This window comes from Dunckerocampus dactyliophorus, chromosome 6 (genome assembly GCF_027744805.1).
Source record: "Dunckerocampus dactyliophorus isolate RoL2022-P2 chromosome 6, RoL_Ddac_1.1, whole genome shotgun sequence".
In the NCBI taxonomy this organism is placed as follows: domain Eukaryota; kingdom Metazoa; phylum Chordata; class Actinopteri; order Syngnathiformes; family Syngnathidae; genus Dunckerocampus; species Dunckerocampus dactyliophorus.
The window spans coordinates 11,273,563-11,298,083 of NC_072824.1; the positions used below are offsets into that span (position 1 = coordinate 11,273,563).

Sequence of the window (24,521 nt, forward strand, 5' to 3'; positions counted from 1 at the left end):
GAGAGCTTAATAAAACTACCTTACTAAGGATGGCGACACGACACTGTGATAACCTCCTCAGGCTGTGCAGAACATCTTGCATACTGGTGAGCAGAACTTTCTGAAATTCCAACAATGTGTATGTTTTTGACTCTTCCAGAGGCAGCAAGTGTGTCGCTTTGAGTTCCTCTAGGGTTCTGCAGAAAGGTATTTTACCATTATTATAAGAGAGTGATGTGAACATTGTGTGTCCTATTCAGATGTTCTGTAGCAGCGGCTTTCAAAGTGTGTGGCAGACCTCTACCGAAGAGGCTCCAGTACACTTCAAGGGAGGTGCAGAAGGCTCGAGAAAAATAAAGATAAACATATTTTAGGGACATCCGATACCGGCCGGTATTGGCCTAAAAATCTGTTTTAAGTTCATTAATTTTCCAAGTTTTGCTTTTGGACTGTTAAAGTGCAATTTGCCGTGAAATCGCTGGCTGGTTACGGGTGGGGGGAGTAAGGCGTCTTCCCTATACTTCTAATCTCTTTTGTTTTTGCTGCGTTCAAGTCGCGTTCACATGTGCCATGCTGAATGAGCCCAGTTTATAATTTTACTGATTGCATTAGTCCAGAGTTTCATACTTTGCACTTTATTTAGTTCTTATATAGATGTCTGTGGCACATAGAAATGTGCAGCTTTCCAAATTGTATTGTTGCCAGCATTACGTGTTGATAGTAGGACATGTTATTTCTGTCATTTTTTGTCATGACTATTCTGTTGAGACAAAATGTTGAAAAAATAATTGTCACTTTTTCTACATTGTATGTTGCAGTATTTGTCTGACTTTGCACAGAGTGTTTATTTATAAAATCCAGTGGCATCACAGTGTGTTCATTCATTACATGAGATATGACCTGACATTAGTTTGAGGGAAGAGCTGCTGCCAATTGGTTAAGATCGGTATCAGAAATTAAGTGCTGGACAATAACGGTTAGCTAACTTCAATCATGTGTAAGGCAAAATGATTGTTTTTAGTTCGTACGGTGAGCGAGTAAACATAGTCTGGGGTGAGCAGAACATATGCTCCAGATAATCTATTTTTGGTGGATTAGGGAGACCCTACCCGTATTATGTTCTCTGAGAGGAACCTTTGAAAGCCCCTGATCCAAAAAAAATTACGAGAAAAGTATATCAACCTTTGTGACTCATCGTTTGCACAAACTCGAGTCTTCACTTAATATTAGAACAGACCTCACACAGTACTCGAAGCATGGACTATAGAAATAAAGACTTACTTGGATAAAAGCAGGAGGCCATTTCTATACTGAGGGATGTTTGGAAGCAGTTGTGCCTGCACTTGCTCAAAATTTCGATTAAAAACAGTCTCACGGACATTTTTATACCACCTAGTACAATAAAGAAAAGTGGGGTTACAAAAAAACATTGCATAACCTCACTGGCCACAACTCGGTATATAACCTAATAAAACAGCAAGTAATACAACTGTACTCAAAATACTAATCTGATGAGTGTCACCTACCGAGTGAACGCATTTCTCAATCTGAATGCCCTAAAAAAGGGGAATGCCTGCAAAGCTGCCCACAGCACCGACTCCCTGTACCACTCTTCCAAACTGATGAGTCCACCGTAACCTTTCTGTGTCACATGCAGCACCGTGCTGGCGGTGAAGACATAGTGCTCGGGACCAGCCTCGCTAGCTGGCACCACTTGTAGGTCATAGGGTCTAGAAAAGAAGGGAGATCAAAAAACAAATTCAATGCTGCACATTCGGTACTTGACCCGTTTGCTGTTTGTGTGTACCTGTATGTGTCACTCTCTGGTTCTTTCAAGTAGAACAGCTTCAGCTCTCCCACATCTCTATTCTTGACAAACATCTGAACGATCTCCATGCCAGTGACAGGAACCTTCTCAACAAGGCTCGCCTTTTTATGTTGTTTTTTAAAATCATCCGTCTCTGTTAAACTGAAACAATCATCATTTTTTTAGTCAATCAGCTGCTACAGGCCACTAGAATCGGAGCCAGGCGGGACATTGACCCACCAGAACCAGCAGATGGAGCTACACTGAAAAATTTTGCCCTATGTGGCAGGAAAAGTCCACATTGTAATGTGAATTACTGCCCCCTACAGGAGTGGTGTGAAACTGTATCACACAGCACATGGACATATTTGGACTGTGCTTCACTGCATGCAACTCTACTTGTTTATTTCATGTATTAATGTACATTAATTGTTATTTGCATGTGGTAAATATGCCCTTTAACTCATAAAGATACATATCATTAATTTTTTTTTCAATTTTGTACTACAAGGAGAGTAAAAAAAGAAAGAAAAAGCCCAAAAAAGGATAATGTGACATTAAAATTCCTGTTTAAAAATTTCAAGCACCCGATATTATTGTAAATACCTCTGTGCTGCCACATCATCAGCTGCGGTGACAGGGATGTCAGCACATGATAAAGAGGACTTGGCTCTGTTTTTTTCTGTCCATTTTATCTCAATGATTCCTTTCCGCGATGCTGCGAGACGAGGGCTGCCGGAGGAAATACTTGGAGCGATAAAGGGAAGATTGAGAAAATCTCTTCTTGCAACTCTTGTGTCGTCTTTTTCTGTAAAACTGAAACAAATAACAGTGAATCGTGATGACAATGTGAATGTATGCCAAAAATCACACCTGCTGTAACTCTGTGCTGCTGCTTCATCAGCAGTCGCAGCAGGGATGTCCGTGCACGATGCCGAGGCCTTCCTTGGTGGTTTTTCTGTCCATTTTGGCTCTAGGATGGTGTTCACTGAGCCTACACTCACAGCAGAACGAGGACTTTCAGGTGGCACGATGGCGGGAAGACTGAATAAGTGGTTTATGGTGACTCTGGAGTCATCTTTCTCCGTAAAACTGAAACAATGATTACAAATACATATAAATGAAGCACAATTTTCAAAATCAGACGTGTATTGTGTACCTCTGTGCTCCTGCTGCTACATCAGCAGTTGTATCAGGATTGTCCGTGCATGATTTCACAGAGGCTCTTGATCGAAGCCTTTCAATCCATTTTGTCTCTGTGAGGACTTTCCCTGATTCTGTTTGAGCCACAGGACCAGACGTGTCAGAGGGGACATCAAAAACAATGGCGGAGGGATCGAAAAGGTTCCTGCGCAGCGAGGATGCCGAGAGGCAATACGGCACGGGCCACAGTGGCGGTAAAGTGGCTTGACTGTTAGCAACAACAGGAGAGGGGTCCTTTTTTTTTGGCTTACAGGTTGGCTTTCCTAAGTTTGCTGTGCGTCTCGGAGGTTCCATGGTGGGACCTTAGCTGGGAAGTGGCAGCAAGCATGCTGCAGTAATATTGTCAGCAAAACTCCCAAAATGTGTCTTCATGGTGTACTACAAGCATTTTCGCTGCTCTTCTGAAGGGAAAGCACATTAATTAGTGATTAGTCCAAGTCCCCATCATTAGCAATAACAGTGTTTAACCATGTATAATAACACGATCTTGTATTTATCCATTAATGGCTTGTTACCTTATACTCTGTTGCATACAGTAGTAGTGTATGAAGGCTACAACCACCTGACACAGTAAGTGGAGAATAACATTGAGGACACTCTAGTTTAATTAGTCATCTCTCGCCAATACATATATGCAACATGACAGTCAATTAAACATTGATAATACACAATTTGGTTAATGTAGGCCAAGCTTGCACATGAATTTGCTTGTAGAGTGTAGCAAAAATGTCATCACGTGTTCTATTTAACATTTGCTGAGATTGATAAGATCACAGGGAGTTTGAGCGAGTATGATCAACGGAATCTAACTAAATAACCCTTGAACGTTACTTTCAAAAACTTTTTAAGCTAAATTAGGTGAAGCTTGTTAGCTAGCCAAGCTACCTAACGCGTTGCCTTATGACGGCACTACCACTTGGAACAATCTATAGAGTAAAGCACAACTTACCGTCTTTAATAACAGCTGTTCTGTATATCCGGCGACGTGATTCGAATGAGCAAAAGTCGTCGTTTGAGTGTTTATTAAATGTGTGTATACGTCACGAAAGCGTCCTCGCTGCTTCATTTGAAGGGAAAGTTGAACACTTTTTTCTTACCTGCTCTGCGGTTGCCACGGGAACACGCACAACTTGCAATTCCGTAGCTGGCCGTGAACGTCACTTTATGACGCCAGGAGCTTTGCGCTTGAACTGTATAAACTTGGACAGAATTCTTGTTTGGATGTACGACGGGACATAACACAACAGCAAACCCACTAAGAGGACAAACACCAAAGTAAGTCAAGCCATTTAAGTGATTTACCTGCCGTTTGTTATTTTATAGAAGTCATTCCACCAATTGTGTCCATATTTTAAAGACTAGTTTTAGTTTTATTATGTAAAAATCAAGTATGCCACCATTAACAAGCTACATAACACTAGCTATGCATGGTTATAGACGACCACAATGTATACCACTAGACATCAACTGGGTTTTCATTCATTCAAATGGATGAAAGCCCAAGAGTCTAGAGAGTTGGTATATTTCTAAACCATTGTCCATCAATTATTGGCACTATTTTGAGGCCATGCAGCTGTCCACAATAATATATATTGTCAACCTTAGGGGGACCTCTGGGTACCAAACATGTATATCCTTCTTTTTTTATTCTCAATACTGTATAGTTTTAAAAATAATCATTTTAATTATGAACTTACTCATGAGGAAGTCCAGTATGACCATATCCATGAAATCCACCAGTCTGCTGCCCTTGTTGTACGGTGGTGTTTTTTTAATGGTGGAACAATAATCTGGTTCTGTCTCCCATCTGTAAAGTACACCAGATATTGTGACCCGACATCCCTGTTTATATGAAACAACAATCCAGCCACTCACTTTGCCAGCTTGCTGCGGCTGTAGGAGCGTCGCCAGGGGGACCTCCAGCTCCTCCGGGTGGCCAGGGAGAGGTCGGGCAACATAAGGGCCAAGGAGGCCTCCAGGTTCCTTGGCCGGCCACATATGGCGTGCTCTGTTGAACAGTAGTAAGAGCACTGGCCGTAGAAGCACACGTTCCCCACTAGGGGGAGCCGCAAGTGCACAGAGAGGAGAGATGACGTTTCTGGATGAACATGCAAAATATGCAATCTACATCAGTGGTCCCCAACGTTTTTGAGCCCACTGAGTTTGTATCTGTTTTTTTTCTGTCAAACTACTGTAGAGACTTGTTTTGATAGAGGTTGGCGCCCAAAAATCTTTGTAATTGAATGGGGACATTAATTCGGGATCAATGAAGTGTCCATTGGGGAAAGTTTTGAATAGTTCCTTTTAAATTTAATACAAAACGGATGCCAAAACGGACATATCCCTGCCCACAAAACATCAGGGATTTGCCGCGTTAGCTGCTGGCATACTTTCGGTCAAACTTTGCTTTTTCTCCCCTTTATCTCCATTGGACTGGGGAGGGTTTTTTTTCCAATCTTCATGCATACACTGGCCCACTTTGACCCAGAGGTGACAGCAAAGTAAAATAAATTATTAATTTTTTAAAAGGTGTGTGTGTTGATTTTTCTATTGCGTCTGAATTTTTATTTTTTGCGGCCTGACTCGGCTCTTCCCAAAGTCAGATACTGGGCAGCGGCCCAGTGGTTGGGGACCCGTACTTAACTACTGCTTGGTGTTAAATGCAAAAACTAAGAACTACCGGGGGAGTTAAAAAACGTCCGGGCCAGCTTGTGATCAGTTGTGATGTCTTTGATCTCTTTGACCACATCCACTTGCCTCCCGACAACAGGAGGAACTCTTCTGTAACCTAAAATCCTGCAGAGAATAGAAAAGGGTGAGATGAAGTGACAGAATGAGCACACAAGAGAAAAGAAGGGGCGTCATGACGAAATGACAGCGGGGTGTTGTGTAACACGCAACGCTCCACTGTGCAATTGTCGCTTTCATGCCCAAGCGAGTGACTTTATACCTGTCCAAGTGAAAGGCTGCAATTTCAGCATTGTGTCGCTCAAAGTCAGAGAAGTAGTAGAGGTTGTAATCGGTTTCCTCATCTCTCTGCTGCCTGCAAGCACAGAGAAGATATTTACTTCAAGAGGAATTCAGAGGGATTTCTTGTATTCAAAACGTTTTTTTTCAAGCAGACTATTGGCAATGGTAGGAAAGTATTTTTGGCCTGTAATTGGTATTTTTACTTACCGGTAAATATCCTTGGCTTTGATAATTTTGTATGCTTTAGTTCAGTGATTCCTGACCACTGCGCTGCAGCATATTTTATTTAATTAGTCTGAGAATATTTTATTTCCTACAAATAATGCACCTTTTTAAATCTGTGCTAGTGACGTAGTGACAAGCAGAACATTTAAATGCTTTTCCACTATATGGCAGAAAGTACATCATTAACCTGTGTATCCACCTGTTGCCATTCATACTAGAGAATAAATCATGGCACTGTGATGGAAATGTTATATTTTAGCATTAGGCCAATTGATTTGAACAAATACAGTATTTCTGCTAATACATAATATGACTAACTGTCTTCCCCTTCTGCAGAATAAATACGACAAAAAACAAATTTGTCGTTGAGCAGTATGTTTCTTCTCTTCACCGGTGCTAACGGAATGTTTCCATCACAGCACACTTGGTAAAATATGTGCCTTGGCTAAGTAAATGTTAAGAGAGCCAGCCCTACCCAGTGAGGCGCCCTAAACAGGATTTTGTGTCGGCCCCCTACAACACTTAAATAAAGAAATTCAATGGCATTGTTTTTACTGTTGAGTTTAATTTATAATGTAAATTTTATGGAAGCTTTTATGAATGGTCGTTTCCGCCACTAAAAGAAACAAAAAATATCTCAATGAAAAGTCCCAATTATGAGATAAAATGTCACAATTATGAGATAATTAGTCATAATTAGATTAAAAGGTCAAAATTACGAGCTAAAAAGTCATAATTATGAGATAAAAATTCAAAATTATGAGATACAAGCTGCGCATGTCCCGCCTTCTGCACTTCAGCCTTCGTCACATGGCACTCGGTTGTACAAAACATCATAAGGCATGCTAGATGTAAGCCTATCGTGCAAGGCCTCAGTCAGCTGGCATACAATTTTTCTGTTTTTATGGCTCTTTTTTACACTTCTTCCAAAAGATGGAGCCTTGTCTTACATGACGCAAGCAGTAAATGATTAACTTTGTGAATCTTTTGCTTTTTCTTTGGCCTTGTGAGGCGCACCTTTGCATTATGCCGTCTCATTCATCATTACAGCCGAGCGCCTTGTTATTTTCAAGTGATAGTCGTTTCACGCTTAGACAAGTCTGTTGAGGTGCCCTTAAGCAAAACATCAAACCCCTGGAACGGTGTGGATTTTGAACATAATTTTTTTACAGGGTTAGTTTCACATGCTCTGTCAAATCTCAATTTTCCAGAATCAACATACTTCATGGGTTTGAACATGGCCTGCCCATAGTTTGGGAATGACATCACCAGCTTCAGCTGTGTACCTCCACTCTTCTGCACTGGAAAAACAAGGATGAGAGTGATGTTACTAAAATAGACAAAAAAAAACACTCAGGCTTTTTCTCCCCTAACACAACACCCCACAAGGCCCAATGTGAAAGATACATGCGTCATCCCCATGATCTGACTCACAACTTGCGAACCTAACCCACATATGATCATATTTGAAAGATCTGACTCATACCTTGCTAACCTAAGCCACGTATGATCACCTTCGAAAAATTTGACTCACATCTTGCAAACCTAACCTACATATGATCATATTTGTAAGATCTGACTCATACCTTGCTAACATGACCTATATATGATCATATAGTTGACGTGAGATGTCACGGACGAGCCAAAGAAAATGGGCAAACAGTCACCTCAATCAATTCCATTTAAGTGTGGTGTTCAGAGGCAGATGATAGATTTGGCAATGTTCTTCCCAGTCCATCGACTGATAGTGGTCTACTTCCGAGTCTTGTGCTTGTGAGAGAAACTGTGTAGCATTCGTAGATTTGTTGTACACAGTTGGATGGTGCATTCAATCGCTTTGTAATCACCTTATCAAGGCATGTAACAAGATTCATTTTGGTACCATTTCAGTCTGGAAACTTCATATCAGTTTCAGTCTGACTAAATAAATATTTCTTTTAGTCCATGTTTTCATACCAAAGCAAAACAGGTAGATTAATTTCACCACGGTACGGTTTGACAAGCCCCTGATCAGGCTTGTGTTTCCACCGCGGAGCGTGTAGACTGTAAATGGTATTTGTTGAGTAAATAGAATGTGCATAATTCCAAACTGCCGACCAACAACAAGCGAACTGAAACATACTGAAAAGTGTGACAATTCAGGTTGAATATTTTAGTATCTAACTGAAACAATGATGCAAGTAGCATCAAACATGAATGCCTCTGCATTGGAAAGTGTCAAAACAGCAACAACTAGCAAACCAAAACATACAATTCCAATCCAACCAAGGGGTACTGAAAAGTGCAACAGTAGGGTTTGGATATTCTATTACCCTTGACAATAAAAATGATGCACGACCCAGCTCTCCATTCTGCCTTGGCCCTCCAAGAACACTCAAACACCCTTGACCTCCACTGTGCTGGTTCTGGTCGCTCATTTTATTAAAAAGACTTTTGAGTCACCAAGTCATCGTGACGCCCCTTTCACTTGAGAGTCAAGGGGACCTGTCGCACCTGCACTAACGATGTGGTGAGTGGCGAGCTGTTGGATCACAGAGTCCATGTTGGGGTCCTGATGGGGGTAGAGTTGCCAGCGGGAGATGCCCAGGTGAAAGCGCAGCCAGGGGGGGTGGCTGTTGCTGCTGCTGTTCCAGTGGACGTCGTAGCCTTCTTCACTCGCACTTACCCTGCAAACATTGAGTTATGCAATTTAGATTCACCACTCATAGATTGCAATGGTAAAAGGTCATCTAGACCAGTGGGTCTCAACTGGTTTGACTGTGGGACCCACCATCACCCCTCGCAGCAAGCGAATAGCACAGATAAGAACACTCGGTGCAGTCACGGACATTGGGTCATTACATTATTATGTAATGTATTATGTATGCAGAATTACTATTGCAACAACACATCATCAGTAGGGTAAAACTAACCTGTCTCATGACAGTCTAACTCCAGCCCACGTTCCTTATTAGTGGGTGAACAGTCCAACACTTGGTGAATTGTGTTTCACAATGATGGCAAGAGCCAACATCGAAAGCTCAAAAAGTGATATCACTATGAACGCTTGGCTGCCACAAGCCAGTTATCTCTGTGGTACCTTTTCTAACACCTCCTGCTTGAAACCCAAAAAGTCACAAGGATCGCGATGCCCTGCTTTCACAGTCTGTACTCATACTGAAAATCAAGATCAAGCGAGCTTTTGCCCTTCTGCTCCCCGGAAGGATTCTGTACTCTGTGAGACCCGTGACCCACTTTTGTGTCATGAACCACCAGTTGAAAATAAAGCTGACGAGTATCACGGTAAATGTGCCTGGTTTTTCAAAAGGTGTGACTAACAGGAAGAAAACTTCTGACTTGCTTGGGGACAAGTGGCTTAGTGCCACATGTTGTATAAATTGCTAGCTTAGGGGTCACCAACTGGTGGACCGGGGTCAAGTCCGTACCCTGACGCTATCCTACACGGCCCTGGAGCTATATTCAAGAAATTATTATTTCAAGTTTTGATGAGGCACTTACATTTTGACTGATGTAGTTTTTCTAGAATTTACAGTACTGGTTGATTAGATCAGGAAAGCAACTTTTTGTAGGGAAAATAATACGGTCTTAAGTTCGGGTCAGTACGGTAATTAAATGCCCTCGCTATGTGACTACTGACCATATCTGAGAGCTCCTTTCAGACTTCATCTTTGGTTTGACTTTCAACAGCCAGTCATCTTCAGGTATGGCCGAGATGGGAACATTGTAAAGGGGATGGTCAAACAGCGCCGCTAGTTTCGACAGGCCAGCCGCCACTGGTTCAACAAGGGCCTCTTTCACTGGTGTAATACCTCCACCTTGAGCTGACAGGAGTTTGTCACGAAGCATTCCAACACGGTCCTTGGTATCAGCTGGTAACTTGGTTGGATGGTCGATAACCATAGAGTCGCCGCTTTTGTTGAGCAGGTGTTGTGAGACACGTGGCCCTGGGGCCAGCAGGAGGTCACAGGGCTGGCGGTACAAGGAAAGTGAGGCAAGCGCCAGCAGGAGGTGCAGGACAATGGAGAAAAGCGCCAAGGACAAACAGATTGTCCGGGAGCGACGGCGTAGTCGCCACATCATCCTCCTGTAAAGGAGGGAGAAGACATAGAAAGTCTGAAGGGAGGACGAAAGGGAACAGAGGGTGTTTTTTTGCAAAGACAAAAGTAGGAAAGTAGGAACTTACTTTGTCAGTAGAACCTTCTGCTGCTGCAGTCGAATAGGAGCATTGAGTATCAGCTGCCAGTCAGCCTTTAGCCAGTTGTTTGTACTTTTCTCAACAAGTGCATACTGGACACAGTGCCAGGTTAAAGTGATCTCAGTACCAGTCAATTGGTTGGTCTGAACTGGCATTTGGTCAACACTCAATTTACTAAGAACAAGTTATCATGAATAATATCTGTATGAGTTGCTTTACATGCTTCACAGCTAAAAACCCTTGTTGCATATCATGAACAGAAAGTAGTGCTGCAACAATTAATCGAACGATGATTGATCGATTATCCAGTTAATCAACTATAACAGTGTTCAATTACTCTTTTTTTTAAATGTAAAAATGTAAATATCCTCTGATTTCAGTCCCTGAAATGTGTTTTTTAATTTCCTTAGGTCAGCCATGTAATCATACCTATTATCTTTGTGTTTTGGGAAAACATGATATCCCCAAACATCAGCTTTAACTTTGGAAAACAGCGATCAACATTTTTGCTTCTTTTCTGATATGTTGCAGACCAAACCGCTAACTGTTAAGTGTTTTGTTCATGGCCTAACAGAGGACATGATTAAGATACTAAAAATAAATAAATCATGAGTTCCAGCGCTAAACGGAAGTATTTACCACAATATAAGATGACGCTGAATATAAGACGAACCCTCTTTTTCAAAAACTTTTTGGAAAAATATTGCCCACAAAAACATTTAATTAATATATTTTTTTAATGTTTTCAATATTTTATCAGTGACGTGTGGTCAGGTTCATGGCTGGTGAGGCACTGACTCCTTTGGAGTTTTTTAATGTTAATACAGGTTGCACATTACGTGAATAACCAAAAAAAGAGAAGAATAATTCACTTTGGTCTTATACATTGTTGTAAAAGTCTGATGCCTCCTGGTGAGTTTGGCTATATAATCCTCCATCTTGGCAGCCAAATTCATTTATTCATTCAGCAGAGCATAAGAATATATCGAGTGCATTTGATTTCTGCTAGCTAGGGCTGCTGTTTCTGCAACATTATATTATCGGCAACGTGACAAACAGAAACTGGCAGGCACCATGTGCCAATTCTGTGTGCACTCAAGACGGGAGGCAGGGTTTTCTCACTAAGCCGAGAAGTCACGCTCGCCTGTATTTGATCAGAAAATATGCAAATTCAGTGATTTTTTTTCTTAAGAAAACGTTAAAAACGATAGTAATGTATCTTCTGGATGATTCCAAATACAGATCAAATATTACAATTTATTTTATGTTTTTTGCCTCCCCTGACCGCACATCGCTGTAATTTATTAATCATATTTCTTAACGGCTCGACAGTTATTTGATGCTTCGTTGATCCCCATTATCTTAAAATTAGTATCATATAGTAACGCCTCTGTTGTTTGCTAACTTTCCCAACATTTTGTGGCACTTTTCCTCCCCCTACTGGCGGGCTTCATGTCACTGTTGTTTTGCATGTACTGTATACATTTCTAGACACTGAATATAAAACAGTCTTTCTTTCGAAAAAATACTTGTTTTCACTCTACTTTGTGGTTGAACTCTATGGCACTTGCTGCGTATTGAATCACAATAACCTCTTGGTTAACCCTCGAAGAGGATGGAAATCCATATTTGATGAGCCTCAAGCTTGTTAGACTCCAATTAAAGCACACATCCTTGTCAAAATCCAGTTTGTATTTGCCTCTGTCATGCTCCCAATCTCACATTTTACAGGACTAGTTTCATTTCTTTAGGTTTTGGGCGTCGCAGCAGGAAGCTGTCGTCTTCACATCTCTCTCCTGCGCTAATGATTTGTTTTTCCCTTCACATGCCCTGTGCACATCTTAGATTTTTGTCTTTTTGTGGAACATCCTCCTCTTGTGTCCCTTGCTGGTGTATTGTAAACAAGCTCGTTAAAGCCTTGAGTCATCCGCCCGGCAGCTTTCATCCCTTCACTCTCATCTCCAAAAACTACTGCAGTCTTTCAATCTTCACCATGAAAGACACAGGCTCTAATGGTCAGAACGGAAGACGCACAGACATATTAATATTAAATTGTGTTTCTCTGCACCACAAAAGAAAGCAATCCAGAGATGTTCAGATAAAAAATGTATCTCTGTTCTGGTCTGATGCTCTTTTTTTCACGCTATACTCATATCTTGAGGTGACTTTTGGGACTTTTGCTCCAGTTCTTCCCCTCCAGAACCAGACCTTGGATCATGTTAAGTTGTTTTCTTTGTACCATCTGTGTTTTTTTGTCAGCCCCATGCACTCAGCAAACACTCTGTGGCTGCTGAGACTTTCCTTCCTTCTGCTCACTATCTCAGGTGCTAAGAGTTGCTAAGATACAGCACTAAGAGAGAGGCTTGGAATGAAGACGCAGTATGTAAGGACACTGAACTCATAAGTCATATTAAGTGGAAGAAAGTGGGGTCTGGCCATGATTTTGAAATCAGGAGACATTTATGCCCTTGTACTCCGCCTGGTTCAGCTAGCCCCACATTCCGCAGAATGAGAGTTGAGCGCAGGCAGCCATCAACCTAAAAGCTTGGTCTGTCAACTCATTGTCCAACACTACTCATAAAGCATTAGAGAGTGAGATTTACCAACATACATCGGCACAGCCACACTGGTTGGCATCCGCTACACCCTTCACGGGACCAGGTACCATTGGCAAAATCAGTTACTGTACTACCAAGAATTAGTTGCAGTACCTACCTTAGTAACAGTAATCAGAGGTTAGATTTGCCATTGTAGAATTGTAGGATACAAGGCTCAAAAATGGAGTAATGTACTTCACCGTCTCCACTTGGCTGCTGCTGCTGCCCGTTGTCTTGTTGCCTTCAGTCTACACTTGGATAAAGTGTGTCTGCTTACTGAGAAGTAAATACAGGAGGCCCTCATTTTCTTCAGTTGTTGTTGTTTGGTAGCGTGTCTCTTACTGGCTTATGTGCTCAATGTGATAGGGCTTTCGCAGTTTACTCCATACATTTTCAAAGTGGGAAAAAAAAAACAACAGGCGCAACTAGAGCGGGGTAGAGCCTAGTCGGTGTTGTAAAGAAATTTTGTTGTGTTTTTTGAAAGTTCCACGTAAAGATAACATTATTACATGACATATTAGAAAGATCAACTCTACAGTAGGGGTGTCACAAGATCTCGTGAGATTGAAACATGACAAGATTTCTTATTCAGAAAAAAAAAAACTGTCTTGTGAGCACTAGGCCTGGGACGATTATAAATCAATTAATCACACAATAAATGAAAACTAACTCCATTATTTTGCCGGCCTCGATACATTGCCATGTGTATGCGTGTCTGTTTTCCTTGTGTCTTGCCTCCAAACTGACAGGAAGAGAGTTCACTCTGTGCATTGGTTTCAGCACCTTGGCATGTTTGTTCCATAGAATGACATGAACGGAGACAGTCCTTTTGTCTGTCATACAGTCTTGTTGTCTCTGTGGGTGGAGGCGGAGCCGGTAGCATACACACAGTGCAGAAGAGTGTATCACATAATAAAAATTACATTACTACATTGAAATATCTGTCGTATATTTTTTAGGTTCTTTCATTGTACTTTTCTTGAAAGTAAAGTAAAAATCTTGTCTCATTTTGTTCTCATAGACCCGACCCAATCTTGTGCATTGTCTCGTCTAGTGACATCCCTACTCTGCAGTAGTGCCATCATCTGCCATTACTGTTTTGACTATGATGTACTGTACTCATGTATGTCTAAAATATATCCTCCATTTTCCCCCGGTGACTATTTTCGGACATATTAGTGATATTTTCCAAACTTCTAAGATTGTTTTCAGGCTCCAAAATGCAATTTTCATTGGCCAAAATCAGTTGTTTAAATGGTAGCTCCATTGTTGTGCAATTTTGGTCCAAAGCAAGTAACGTTTGTCAGACAGAATAAGTGGTCTTAATTTGCATAACACCCCTCTTCCCCACCCCCACCAAGTTGCCACTTAAGAACTAACTTTGCATCCTGGTAAAGTTTTTTTTCCTCCACTAGCGGTAATATGTCCCCTAACGTAACCTGTCAGCGTCAGCGCAGTGTGCAAGAGGATGGTGTTTTCACTGCAAACCAGCAGAGCTTTGAGTGTGACTCCCAAGTATGAATATTTAACAGTGATGCGATAAAAGACGGTGGGAGGAGATATTTAAAGAGGGGAGGATATGAATTATGAATGAGGTGTGTCAAATTGTCGGCGGGTTAACGGGGGCGGGAGTGGACAGGGCTTATGTTTACCATCACAGGACTTATTGGAATCAGAGAGTTGTGATACATAGTAAAGACCAACTATTGGACCAAAGACCAACACCAAAAACAGCCTTAAGGTACAGATGCAGTGCAGTTCTCCAGTCATAATAATAAATCTACACAAGTGGGAGAGTAATGTCAACAGGATGTGTGTTCTTTGTAGAGTGCATAATAAGACCCGACTTAGGGTTGTATCATGTTTGAGTACACAATATTGATTCTGTAAACATTAGTGCCCCTCCGCCCCAGTACTGGGTCACAATGCCATTCTGACTGGCATGATGCAAGACAATTTTCTTTCTGCAAACAACCAGAGACTGACACTTGTTTGTTCTAAGTCAAAATCAATGCATATTACACTGCTTTTGTAGATACCCTGCATGTAGTTGTTTGTGGCCCTGGAAAAAGTACATCAGTTCAATACGAGTTTAATATGAAAAAGCCCAATGTGTTCCCATTATGCATTTCATTTGAGAAAACCATTTCATTGGAGCATAGAAAGCATAGAAAATGGCGCTGCAATGCTGCTTCTGTCCACCATAGAGAGCCAGAGGACCCAGAGCCCAAAGCCCAGAGGGAAGGTGACGTCATTGCAGCACCCCAATGAAGGCGTTGCTCAGACACAATGGCTTATGGGAAAACTTAAAAATGCTTAACTCATATTGGGACATGTTTTTATATTTGTATATACACCTTTTGAGTATTAAGTTGCTGTGTGATGAATTTTGTGTTGTTAGTAAATTGTTCTTGGAAAGATGACACTGACTCAGACTGTTACGTTGTTTTACTGGTCTACTGTATATACTGACATGCAATGGGTTGACAAGCTTATGAGTGCACTGATAGCTCGTGATTGGCTCCTACCAAAGAAAGAGCTATCTTTTCCTCACTGCCTGACTCGTCTGACTCAATTTTGGGCAAAATTGTTGGGGGGGGGGAGGGAGAGATAGGTAATCATCGCTAATAGTAATACAAAAAGCAAGGTGCACAACACTATTTGGTGTCAAAACCCATTGCAATAGCTCAGGGGGTTTTTCAAAGTGCAGCACACTGAGCCACCCCCGCCAAACATTGTATATTGACTCGAAAAAAAGATTTGGTAGGAAATTTTGCGGAATTTTCCTCTCAACTACAAATAAATTAAATTCATTTCACCTTTAAAAAAAATCTTTATTTGTCCTCAAGCTGCTAAACCTACACTGGTCTCACACAGTTAATATACTGTGACTTTTAAAGTTGGTGGTTAAAAAAATATACATTATATAATCTTTTTAAAAAGTTAATTTTTGACAATGTTGGGGTGAGAACTGAAGGTGAACTTAAGATGACAGCAAAGTTCTTTGCCACTAATTATCAAACCGTTACTGAACATTTCACTACTGTCAGGTACTTTGATCATTGGCGGGTTTCATCTTGTTTGGTCTTCGTAAGCCTTTGCTGGTTATTCCTGGGTGGTAAGTACATGCGCTCGTTAATTTTTCAAAATGCAGACAGTAGATAACAAACATGCTCAATGCAATGACTAATGACCGCCGTGGTTGTGTAACTGCTTTTTCATCCCCACAACCATGCACCTTCTCCATCATTTTTTTCCCTGCAGTGCTAGAAAAACTATTCATTTTTAATAGAGCAAGTAAATAGAAGGATCTGAAAAATGCTGTTTTTCAGAGTTTATTATCTGTCCTTGTGTTATATCAGTTCTCTCTCTTATATAGTTGCATTGCACTGACTCACATGGCAAGTGTCCTCCAGTGCACACACACATACAGTACACACAGGTTATAACAAACACCTTTATACAGCAAGAAAAAAAAAGGTAGATCAGGTCGTTTGTAAGAAGATGACACGTTAAAAGTCTCATCAAACTATGTACACATTTAAAAAATATCAAAAGGTCGTATTAAAGGACAAGTGTACAAAAAGACATGACATGGAGATTTTACTGTTGCAGAAAAGGTGGCGATGTTTGGTAAGGTAAAAAGAAAAAAAACTGTGTGCGTTTGTGTGCGAGTGTCCAGCACACACACACAAACACCCAAACATGCCCACTAGACACTCCCTGCAGAGGAAAGAGGAGAAAGGAGTTTGGAGACCCTGGCCGGCTGTAAAAGTTGAAACCAAGGAAACGGCTAAAAGGAAGATAAGGCAGGAAGCTATTGAGATGTAACACTTCTTCTCTACTAGTCCAACAAGGTGAGATGCTGTGTCATCCACCTCAGCATGTCACCCACGATAGCCAGAGTCTAACGAGAAGCTGGTGTTCTTTCTCCTAAATTGGCGCCCAGAGAGGTGTCTGTGTGTGTGTGTGTGTGTGTTGTGCTAGGAGCACTTCCAAACGCACACTGCCAAACTCCCGCCAAAGAACATGTAGAGCAGGTTCTTCACCTCATGCGTCACTTCAAAGCCGAAGCCTTCGCCAATCACCACATGCCACGAGTTGCCAAATTTCTTGTCCATGGACTCCTTGATCATTTTGGCAGCGCTCTGGAGGGCGCCGGGCGAGAAGTAAAAAAAAAAAACAAAAAACACCAATATTACATTTAATCATTTTGCACACAGTTCTCCTGTGCTGCTCATTTCTGCATATGAGAGTCATGCATTGGTGGCTGACGGATAGTAGAACTAAAAATAAAGACTATCCTAGAATTTCATTAAGTCTTCCTAAATTATCTTCATGGGATAACTTGCGCTTTTATTCAGAAGGGAATTTTTTTGTCTATTAATATTCCTATAGGTGGCGACGACGCCGATATGTTAAACATCTAAGCCCTCTCTCTTGTCAGCCTGTGTTGAGTGTTGGCCTGTAGGCTTATTATATATATCAGCTGTTTCAGTGCAATTTACATCTAAGTTGTCTATTTGTCATATTTAGAGGTGTTGGAAATCGGCATGTAAAATTGCTAATGCAAATCACTAGCGTGTAGATAGGATATCTGATGTAAAATTAGCATCAACCTAGTGCAGGGAACCTTTACCATTAAAAGAACCATTTTTGCCTCCTTTTTATCCAACTTTAGGATAAAAAAAGTCCAGAGTTCACATATCTGCACATCAGTGTTGTTTGCTCAATAACCTTTATGCCATTTTCTGAATCATTTCCTGTTTATTTTTTTTATTCGGAGAATAGATGCTCTGATATTTTCATGAACAATTCTTTCATGTATTCATCTGTGAACGGCTTCCCCCTGTCATGTGCAGCCCAGTGTTGCCAACTTGGCGATTTTCTCGCTAAATCTGGCGACTTTCCAAACCCTCTTGGTGACTTATTTTCTCAAAAGCAACTAGCAACAAATATAAAGACTTTTCCTGATGTTGTTGGGAGATTTTTCTTGTACAGTCAAACTTGTCTATAGCGGCCACTAGAGGGAGTCTGCAAAAGTGGCCGCTATAGACAGGTGGCCTCTATAGACAGGTTGGCGTCCAGTTTGAATGTTGACCAGTAGAGAAAAAAAAGAAAAAAAAGGGAAAAAATAATAATACTGACAAGTAGAGGGCACTGTGGACTGCGGATAAAAGTTGTACAGCACTACTAGGCTTGTTATTATCATGGTTCATGGTTTTAATTCATCCTGAACATGCATATGAGTCAAACAGTAGCACATCACATAGTACAATTCACAATTTTGCATGTCCAAAAAGGAGTAGGAAGAAGCAAAGCTTATTTAATCCTACCCCTCATCAGTTTCACATCAGTTGCAATACATTTATTCACCTCTTGTTCTTCCAAGTGTACTTTGTAGGTCTACATGACAATGTAGTGCAATCATAGCCAAGGTTTTTACTTACTAAAAGGAAGCTACAGGCTTAATAATAACTGATAGAATATATCCACGACCCACAGAACAAAGCTGTGCTAGTAATGTCTTACGCTTGTTTTTTATATTTTACTTTTTATACGGCAGTGTCATTACAGCTTTAGTTCATCAGGAAGTGACGGTGGGCGTCCCGAGCAGGAGAGCTAGGCTCAGTGCTAGCTGTGAGTTTCGAGAGAGTTGGGAAGTGTGTTTATGTTGGCGTGGATGTAAAATCCTGCAGTGTTCTCCGTTGTTAATAAAGCCATTAAAGTGCATCGGCGACGTGAGTCTCTCCTTCCCCACAACAAGCGGCATTACAGTATTGACCAGTGCACACCAGGAAATAAACGGTGTCATTTCTTACAGGCATTGGCTGGACAGCTATGTAGTGGGGCTTGGTTAACCTTTGCCTTGTGGGCAAGCAGGAAGGAGAAACGATGCTGAGAGATGTGTGTGCGTTCTGAGCTGCTGTCTGGTGGCCGCGTTCAATAAATAAAGTTGGCAGAAGCAACAGGAGAAGTTTCCTTCTTTGCTTCGGAGCTGAATAACACTGACAAGTTAACAGACTAGTAGCGAACGGAAAAGAAGACGGCTTTTTTTGTGTCGAATACAGAAGATGAGGACTTTGATGGATTTGTGGATGAGGATTGACCAAAAATAACGTGAGTACATTCTAAAATACTTCAATTAAGTACAACCCAACTCAGTTTTGCTCCCGCTGCCGCATGCATGCTAGCGTATGTTTTTTTTTTTATTGTAGCATCGCTGGGAGCATGTCCTGTTCCCAGTCTACTTTGCGGTAATGTTTTGGTGCAAATGCTCTTAAAGTTACATGTTTGACCAGGAAATAGCAAGTTCAAAAGAAGACAGCTTTTTTATGTGGAACAACTGACAGTTTGTGTGGATCTTGTGAATGATTGTGACTGAGCTAGGACTCAGTAATTAAAGTCTACACAAGACGGCTTCATTGATTGAAAAACAAAACTTTTTCGTGCATGAAGCTTCTACTTGAGTTGGTAATTTGGCCGCTATATGCAGTCAGATATTGACCAAGGGAGACAAAATGGGTGGCCGCTGGCTGCGTTAGACAGGTGACTGCTATACACAGGGTCTATAACATGTAAATTTGCTGGGGGGGATTTTTCAGTGGCTGCTATAGGCAGGTGGCCGTTCTATACAGGTGGCCGCTAAGACAGGTTTGACTGTATTTGGAGTCGTGAACGTGGAAGCACATATTGTTCTGAGAGGTGAGTGTACAGTCAGCTGCCGTGGCACACTATCTGCCTCTCCTGGAGTCACCATCTTGGCAATTAGTGTGTCACGGGCTCCGAGCACATAGCTACAGCGCGCTTCTTGTTATAAAACATATTGCTATGCTCCCATTAATTACACTGGCCCGTTAATTACATTGTTTTATTTAACAGCGCAGTAACTTGCTTAAGACTCAACTCAAAAATCCCTCACCTGTCTTTTCCCTCTCCTGCACAGACATGCACATTTCCCCACTTCGGTGTTAAAAAGAAAATCACCGCACCTGGCGAAGGGAACTGCAACAAGTAGGCTGAATAGCCGCAGCCTGCCGACCCCTGACCGGGTGCATTTACTTAAATCCATGTAATTTATGTTGTATCTTATGAAAGCCATAAGTTACTTGCTAACTAAGACTAAGCTGCATTAAAAAAAAAAAAAAAACAGAACACACATACCTCATTGTTGGTGGCGAACTTTTCGCAGGCTGTCACACACAGCTCCATCGTCTCCACCCTCATTTCCTCGGGCATGTCCGTGTGCTAAGGACAAATCAATATATTCTTATAGGAGATGACCGAAGCCATTGCAGACATAAAACTTGAGACCAGTTTTGATGACACAGTGTTTCTTGTGTAGTGAAACCATAGCAAGTACTAAGTTACGGTATTTCACATGTACAGTATATACTGTAGCATCACTAGCAGGGGTGTTTTTATCCCATTGTACTCACTTTAAAGAGACAGTGCAACATCCATCCATCTACTGTAAATTGTGTGTCCTACCCTGATGAGAGGAAAGCTGTGGAGTCTTTTGTAGTCGGCTTCTTCTTTCTTTCCCTCGCCGGTTCCTGCCATCCCGTTTCCTGCAAATAAATGAAATTAAACCTCCACAATGTACATTTGTTATAATGGCAGAGGAAGCCTCCAAATGCACCTAATAACACTTAACACCACACGATGGGAGTAAACTAACCTAGCTAGCTAGCTACAGCAATAAGTGTACCTATCTGGAAATAAATGTCATTAATTACCACACGAATAGCACGTTTGTTTTAAAAATGTAACACACCAGTTTGTAAACAAGAGGCGGTTACTAGCTAGAACATTGTATACAAGCTACCCAGATAGCTTAGCTTGTAGCTCCATAGCAAAATGCTTGACGTTTTCGTTGTCGCAAACGCTTGGTAGCAGCTCACGGTTTGATAATGTCAGTTAAAAACTGCTGCGCTGGGTGACACCGGCGCGACATACTTAGGATCCGTTTGGACCGCTCAAGTTCCAGTTCCAGGTCGGTTGTTACGGTGACATTTTAAACAGAGCAACACGTTCGGAGGAAGTCCCGCCCACTGAGACACGCCGCTTTGCTATTGGTTCTTTTGTCTAGTCAATCAGCATTTCGGCATCTACTTTTTTGTTGTATTTTTATTAAAAATATATTTTGTATACTTTTTTTTACACGCAGCTTTGGAAATATCTAAGAAACCACCTCACATTTTGACTGCCAAGACGCCTGAAAGCATCCTTATAAACAGTACATATTAATACATTTTATATATTGATATTTTTATTTCTGAGTCATATTTTAATTTTGTTGACTTATTAACATTATGATTATTATAATTTTTAAATCCATGTTGTATTTTTTACAAGTATATTTCATAAATTTGATGTTTTTACACATTTACACATACTTTTTATAAATAAAAAATAAAGTTAGCATTTTTTTAGCATTATTATTGTATTCCTCTCTACCATTTACTATAATTTTTCTCCTTCACAACGCTGTAATAATTCCCCATTGCTGAAAGTGACCAACATTCTGTAGGAATCTTTTATTTTTGTTTTGTCATTTAATGATTTATATCATACTTATTTGTATACATTATTTATTATATAAATACATGTTTTAATATATTTCTACTTAGATTGTATATATTGATGTGCATTATTATTTTATTCGTCTTTACATATAATTTATTATTATCCATTGTACTATAAATATATATATATTACTATAGTATAGGATCATTTCTATGTACTGAAAATGCCATCACTACGACGCGTGTGTCTACCCTACTTGGACATCCCTGTTACTAAATGTGACTGATATTCTGCAGGAAACATCTGGATGGAATCCCCAGGTGGATCTATTCTGACCCAGAATTCCAATCTTACTAGTGCAGGCATTCAGCCTCACACATTCGTTCTGTATTCATTTTAATCTGAAACAAGTCCTCCCCCCCTGTGGATTAGAGTGGATTATCAATCCCTGGACAGGCAGGCAAAGAGATCACATACTGTAATGATATTCCTTCATTTAATGAACGGGCTGTCTGTCTGCAACGCCAATGATGCAACCTGGAGTTGTCAACAGGTCAAATAAAGTATACATACACAGTACCGTATGATAATTGCACAGCATCAGCAGACTATGTCATTATGGAGTTAAATGGGTTAAATCCAAATGACCCAGTTTGGCTGCAGCACAAGACAAAGAAGAAAGGCCGAGTGTCAATCTGGAATAATTACGGTTAAAATGCGTTGCTTTGCTGTATCCATCCATCCATTTTCTATGCCGCTTCTCCTGTTTAGGGTATGCTGGAGCCTATCTCAGCTGACTTCGGGCGAGAGGCGGGGTACACCAGCCAGCCAATCGCAGGGCACAAATAGACAAACAACCATTCACACCTATGGACAATTTAGAGTCACCAATTAACCTAACGTGCATGTTTTTGGAATGTGGGAGGAAACCGGAGTACCCGGAGAAAACCCACGCACGCACGGGGAGAACATGCAAACAGAAACAGAAATGCCCAGGGGAGAATCAAACCCAGGCCTTCCCGATTTACAGACTGTGACTTTGTGGCCAACGTGCTAACCACTAGACCACCATGCGGCCCTTGTTGTATCCAATATTCTACTTTTTTCCATCGATTTAAAATGGGTCACAAAGGTCCCACAACAGTCCCACAAAGTTAGCAACACTAGCATAGCTATGTGAGCTACAGTGCTAACATTATGCTGAAGAAAAATCCGTCTGTGGCTGACTGACGGACAGTTGGCAGAGTTTTTAAGATGTTTTTGTTTTGTTTTTAGAAAGAATTGTGAAGAAGGGCCCTGGATCAGAGGTGGTATCACGTCCACGAGGAAGGAGGTTCTTGTCACATGAATATGAAAATCAACCTTTTGAGTGCCTCTTCTGTCAAAAGCGGAGCGAACAAGTGAAGGAGATGATGGGCTCTAGGCTGTAGTGACACATTGCTGTTAGAAAAGGGTGTGTCCAAAGTGTGGCACAGGGGCCATTTGCGGCCCGCGGCACAAGCTGAAAATGTAATTTAACAAGAAAACTAAAAAGAATAAAAATAAAAATGAGCAGTAATTTTGCAAGAATAACGTCAAAATATTAAGAGAAATAAGATGTAATCTAATGAGAAAAAGAAACTAACATAATATTATAGGAAAAAAGTTTAGTAGCATAAAGTTGAAATATTAAAGACACTAATTTTTTTTAACTTGTAATATTGTCAAGAACAAACAAAACAACGTAATTTTTGGAAAACTGGCTTGTGGAAAAAGTTATGTTACGAGAATAAAGTGAAAATATTATGGAACTAAAGTCATAATTACAACACGTTTAAATTGTTGGGGGTAAAAAAAACAACAAAAAATAGCAGAACTGAACAAAAACAGCTGTAATTTTACGAGAATAAAGTCAAAATGAGGAAAAACATAATTTTAGTAGCATAGCGTTGACATTAAAATACTCCTTTTTAAAAAAAAAAAAAAAAAAGGAAGTTGTAATATTTTGGAAAATTTGGTTGGGACAAAGTTATAATATTATGGGAATAAAGTCATAATATTATGAGAAGAAAATTTACAAAGATTATTTAAGAAGGAAATGAAAGTATTTATAAATACAGGTATTAATAAATATAAATAAATATTTGGAAAATTTAAAAAACAAAAGCAATAATGGGAAAAATAGAGCAAAGATTGACGTTCATACTAATAATGTGCTTTTTCACCTTTCAAGAAAAAAACTGCATCTCAGCGTTGAGTTACAGGTGAAAATCTTTATGAACTTGTTAGCATTACAAAATATCAAAGTGGCCCTTGCATCCTTTCATTTCTCAGTATGTGGCCCTCGCTGGAAAAGGTTTGGATACGCTTGTGTTAGAACAAAAAGGTCAATTTTGAGAGAATTTGACTTCCAAAGCTGCAGACTTGTGTGTTGAGGTGACATAAGAATGCAGTATTCAGTGTGTTTATTGGTGAATGCAGCAGCAGAGACAGAAAGGTCAAACAAAAGCTTGTGTAATGTTTGCCTGCTTTCAGGAGAGCCAATTAGCGAGAATCTATAATTCATGAGTGACGGACGTAGCCTCCCCTCCCCACAATGTGACAAACATGGGGGACAAACAATGTTGTCTACTTAGTAGACTTATTATTCCCTTCTGTTGTATATGATTTATCAGCCAGAACACACGTGCAAATACAGTGGTGTATTTCCCGATTTCTTGTTTTTTTGCATGTTTGTCACACTTAAATGTTTCAGATAATCAAACTAATTTAAATATAAGTCAATGACAACACAACTGAACACAAAATGCAGTTTTTAAGTGAAACTTTTTAGTATTAAGGGAGAAAAAGTGGTGGCCCCTCAACCTAATAACTGGTTGGGCAGCAACAACTGCAATCAAGCGTTTGCAATAACTTGCAATGAATGCAATGAATGAATGAATGGAATTTTGGCCAACTCATCTTTGCAGAATTGTTGTAATTCAGCCACATTGGAGGGTTTTCCAGCATAAAGCGCCTTTTTAAGGTCATGCCACAG

At 40.6% G+C, this 24,521-nt stretch overlaps 3 protein-coding genes across 9 annotated transcripts in view; all 3 read right to left on the reverse strand.

The window, feature by feature from the left end:
• LOC129182705 (dynein heavy chain domain-containing protein 1-like) overlaps positions 1 to 4,067 on the reverse strand; it is a 36,467-nt gene extending 32,400 nt beyond the window's left edge. For 5 of the 7 annotated variants that reach the window (XR_008570682.1, XM_054779140.1, XM_054779139.1 and 2 more), the window contains exons 1-8: positions 3,939 to 4,064; positions 2,946 to 3,390; positions 2,660 to 2,878; positions 2,393 to 2,602; positions 1,787 to 1,948; positions 1,506 to 1,709; positions 1,261 to 1,371; positions 20 to 176 (exon numbers count right to left, since the gene is read on the reverse strand). Coding sequence is in view for 6 of the 7 variants with exons in the window: in XM_054779140.1 (XP_054635115.1) it covers positions 20 to 176; positions 1,261 to 1,371; positions 1,506 to 1,709; positions 1,787 to 1,948; positions 2,393 to 2,602; positions 2,660 to 2,878; positions 2,946 to 3,283 (1,401 nt within the window). In the remaining variant the exon portion in view is untranslated. Of the gene's footprint in view, positions 1 to 19; positions 177 to 1,260; positions 1,372 to 1,505; positions 1,710 to 1,786; positions 1,949 to 2,392; positions 2,603 to 2,659; positions 2,879 to 2,945; positions 3,420 to 3,504; positions 3,552 to 3,938 lie in introns of those variants that run through there. The other 2 variants (XM_054779137.1, XM_054779136.1) reach the window with 2 other exon arrangements.
• A 515-nt stretch (positions 4,068 to 4,582) lies between these two features.
• LOC129182707 (extracellular serine/threonine protein kinase FAM20C-like) lies at positions 4,583 to 10,588 on the reverse strand. The gene is made up of 8 exons (XM_054779146.1): positions 10,368 to 10,588; positions 9,822 to 10,268; positions 8,678 to 8,850; positions 7,407 to 7,485; positions 5,940 to 6,032; positions 5,670 to 5,785; positions 4,865 to 5,045; positions 4,583 to 4,796 (listed from the first exon to the last, which is right to left on the reverse strand). The coding sequence occupies exons 1-8, from the start codon at positions 10,532 to 10,534 to the stop codon at positions 4,640 to 4,642; spliced, it is 1,413 nt and encodes a 470-aa protein (XP_054635121.1). The 5' UTR covers positions 10,535 to 10,588; the 3' UTR covers positions 4,583 to 4,639.
• Positions 10,589 to 15,503: 4,915 nt separating this feature from the next.
• Positions 15,504 to 21,037, reverse strand: LOC129182709 (dynein axonemal light chain 4). The gene is made up of 4 exons (XM_054779148.1): positions 20,936 to 21,037; positions 20,468 to 20,547; positions 20,141 to 20,224; positions 15,504 to 17,124 (listed from the first exon to the last, which is right to left on the reverse strand). The coding sequence occupies exons 2-4, from the start codon at positions 20,537 to 20,539 to the stop codon at positions 16,960 to 16,962; spliced, it is 321 nt and encodes a 106-aa protein (XP_054635123.1). The 5' UTR covers positions 20,540 to 20,547; positions 20,936 to 21,037; the 3' UTR covers positions 15,504 to 16,959.
• Between the last annotated feature and the right edge of the window lie 3,484 nt (positions 21,038 to 24,521).

Bases quoted from the DNA above. Each gene is read 5' to 3' on its own strand.
- LOC129182707 (XM_054779146.1), bottom strand. From the start codon at position 10,534: ATGCCAGTTCAGACCAACCAATTGACTGGTACTGAGATCACTTTAACC. The intron at 10,269-10,367 runs GTAAGTTCCTAC...CCTCCTTTACAG, and splicing joins CAGAAGGTTCTACTGACAAA to GAGGATGATGTGGCGACTAC. The intron at 4,797-4,864 runs GTGAGTGGCTGG...TGTACTTTACAG, and splicing joins AGCCGCAGCAAGCTGGCAAA to ATGGGAGACAGAACCAGATT.
- LOC129182709 (XM_054779148.1), bottom strand. From the start codon at position 20,539: ATGGCAGGAACCGGCGAGGGAAAGAAAGAAGAAGCCGACTACAAAAGA. The intron at 20,225-20,467 runs GTAGGACACACA...ATTTGTCCTTAG, and splicing joins ACAGCTTTCCTCTCATCAGG to CACACGGACATGCCCGAGGA. The intron at 17,125-20,140 runs GTATGTGTGTTC...GGCGCCCTCCAG, and splicing joins AGTTCGCCACCAACAATGAG to AGCGCTGCCAAAATGATCAA.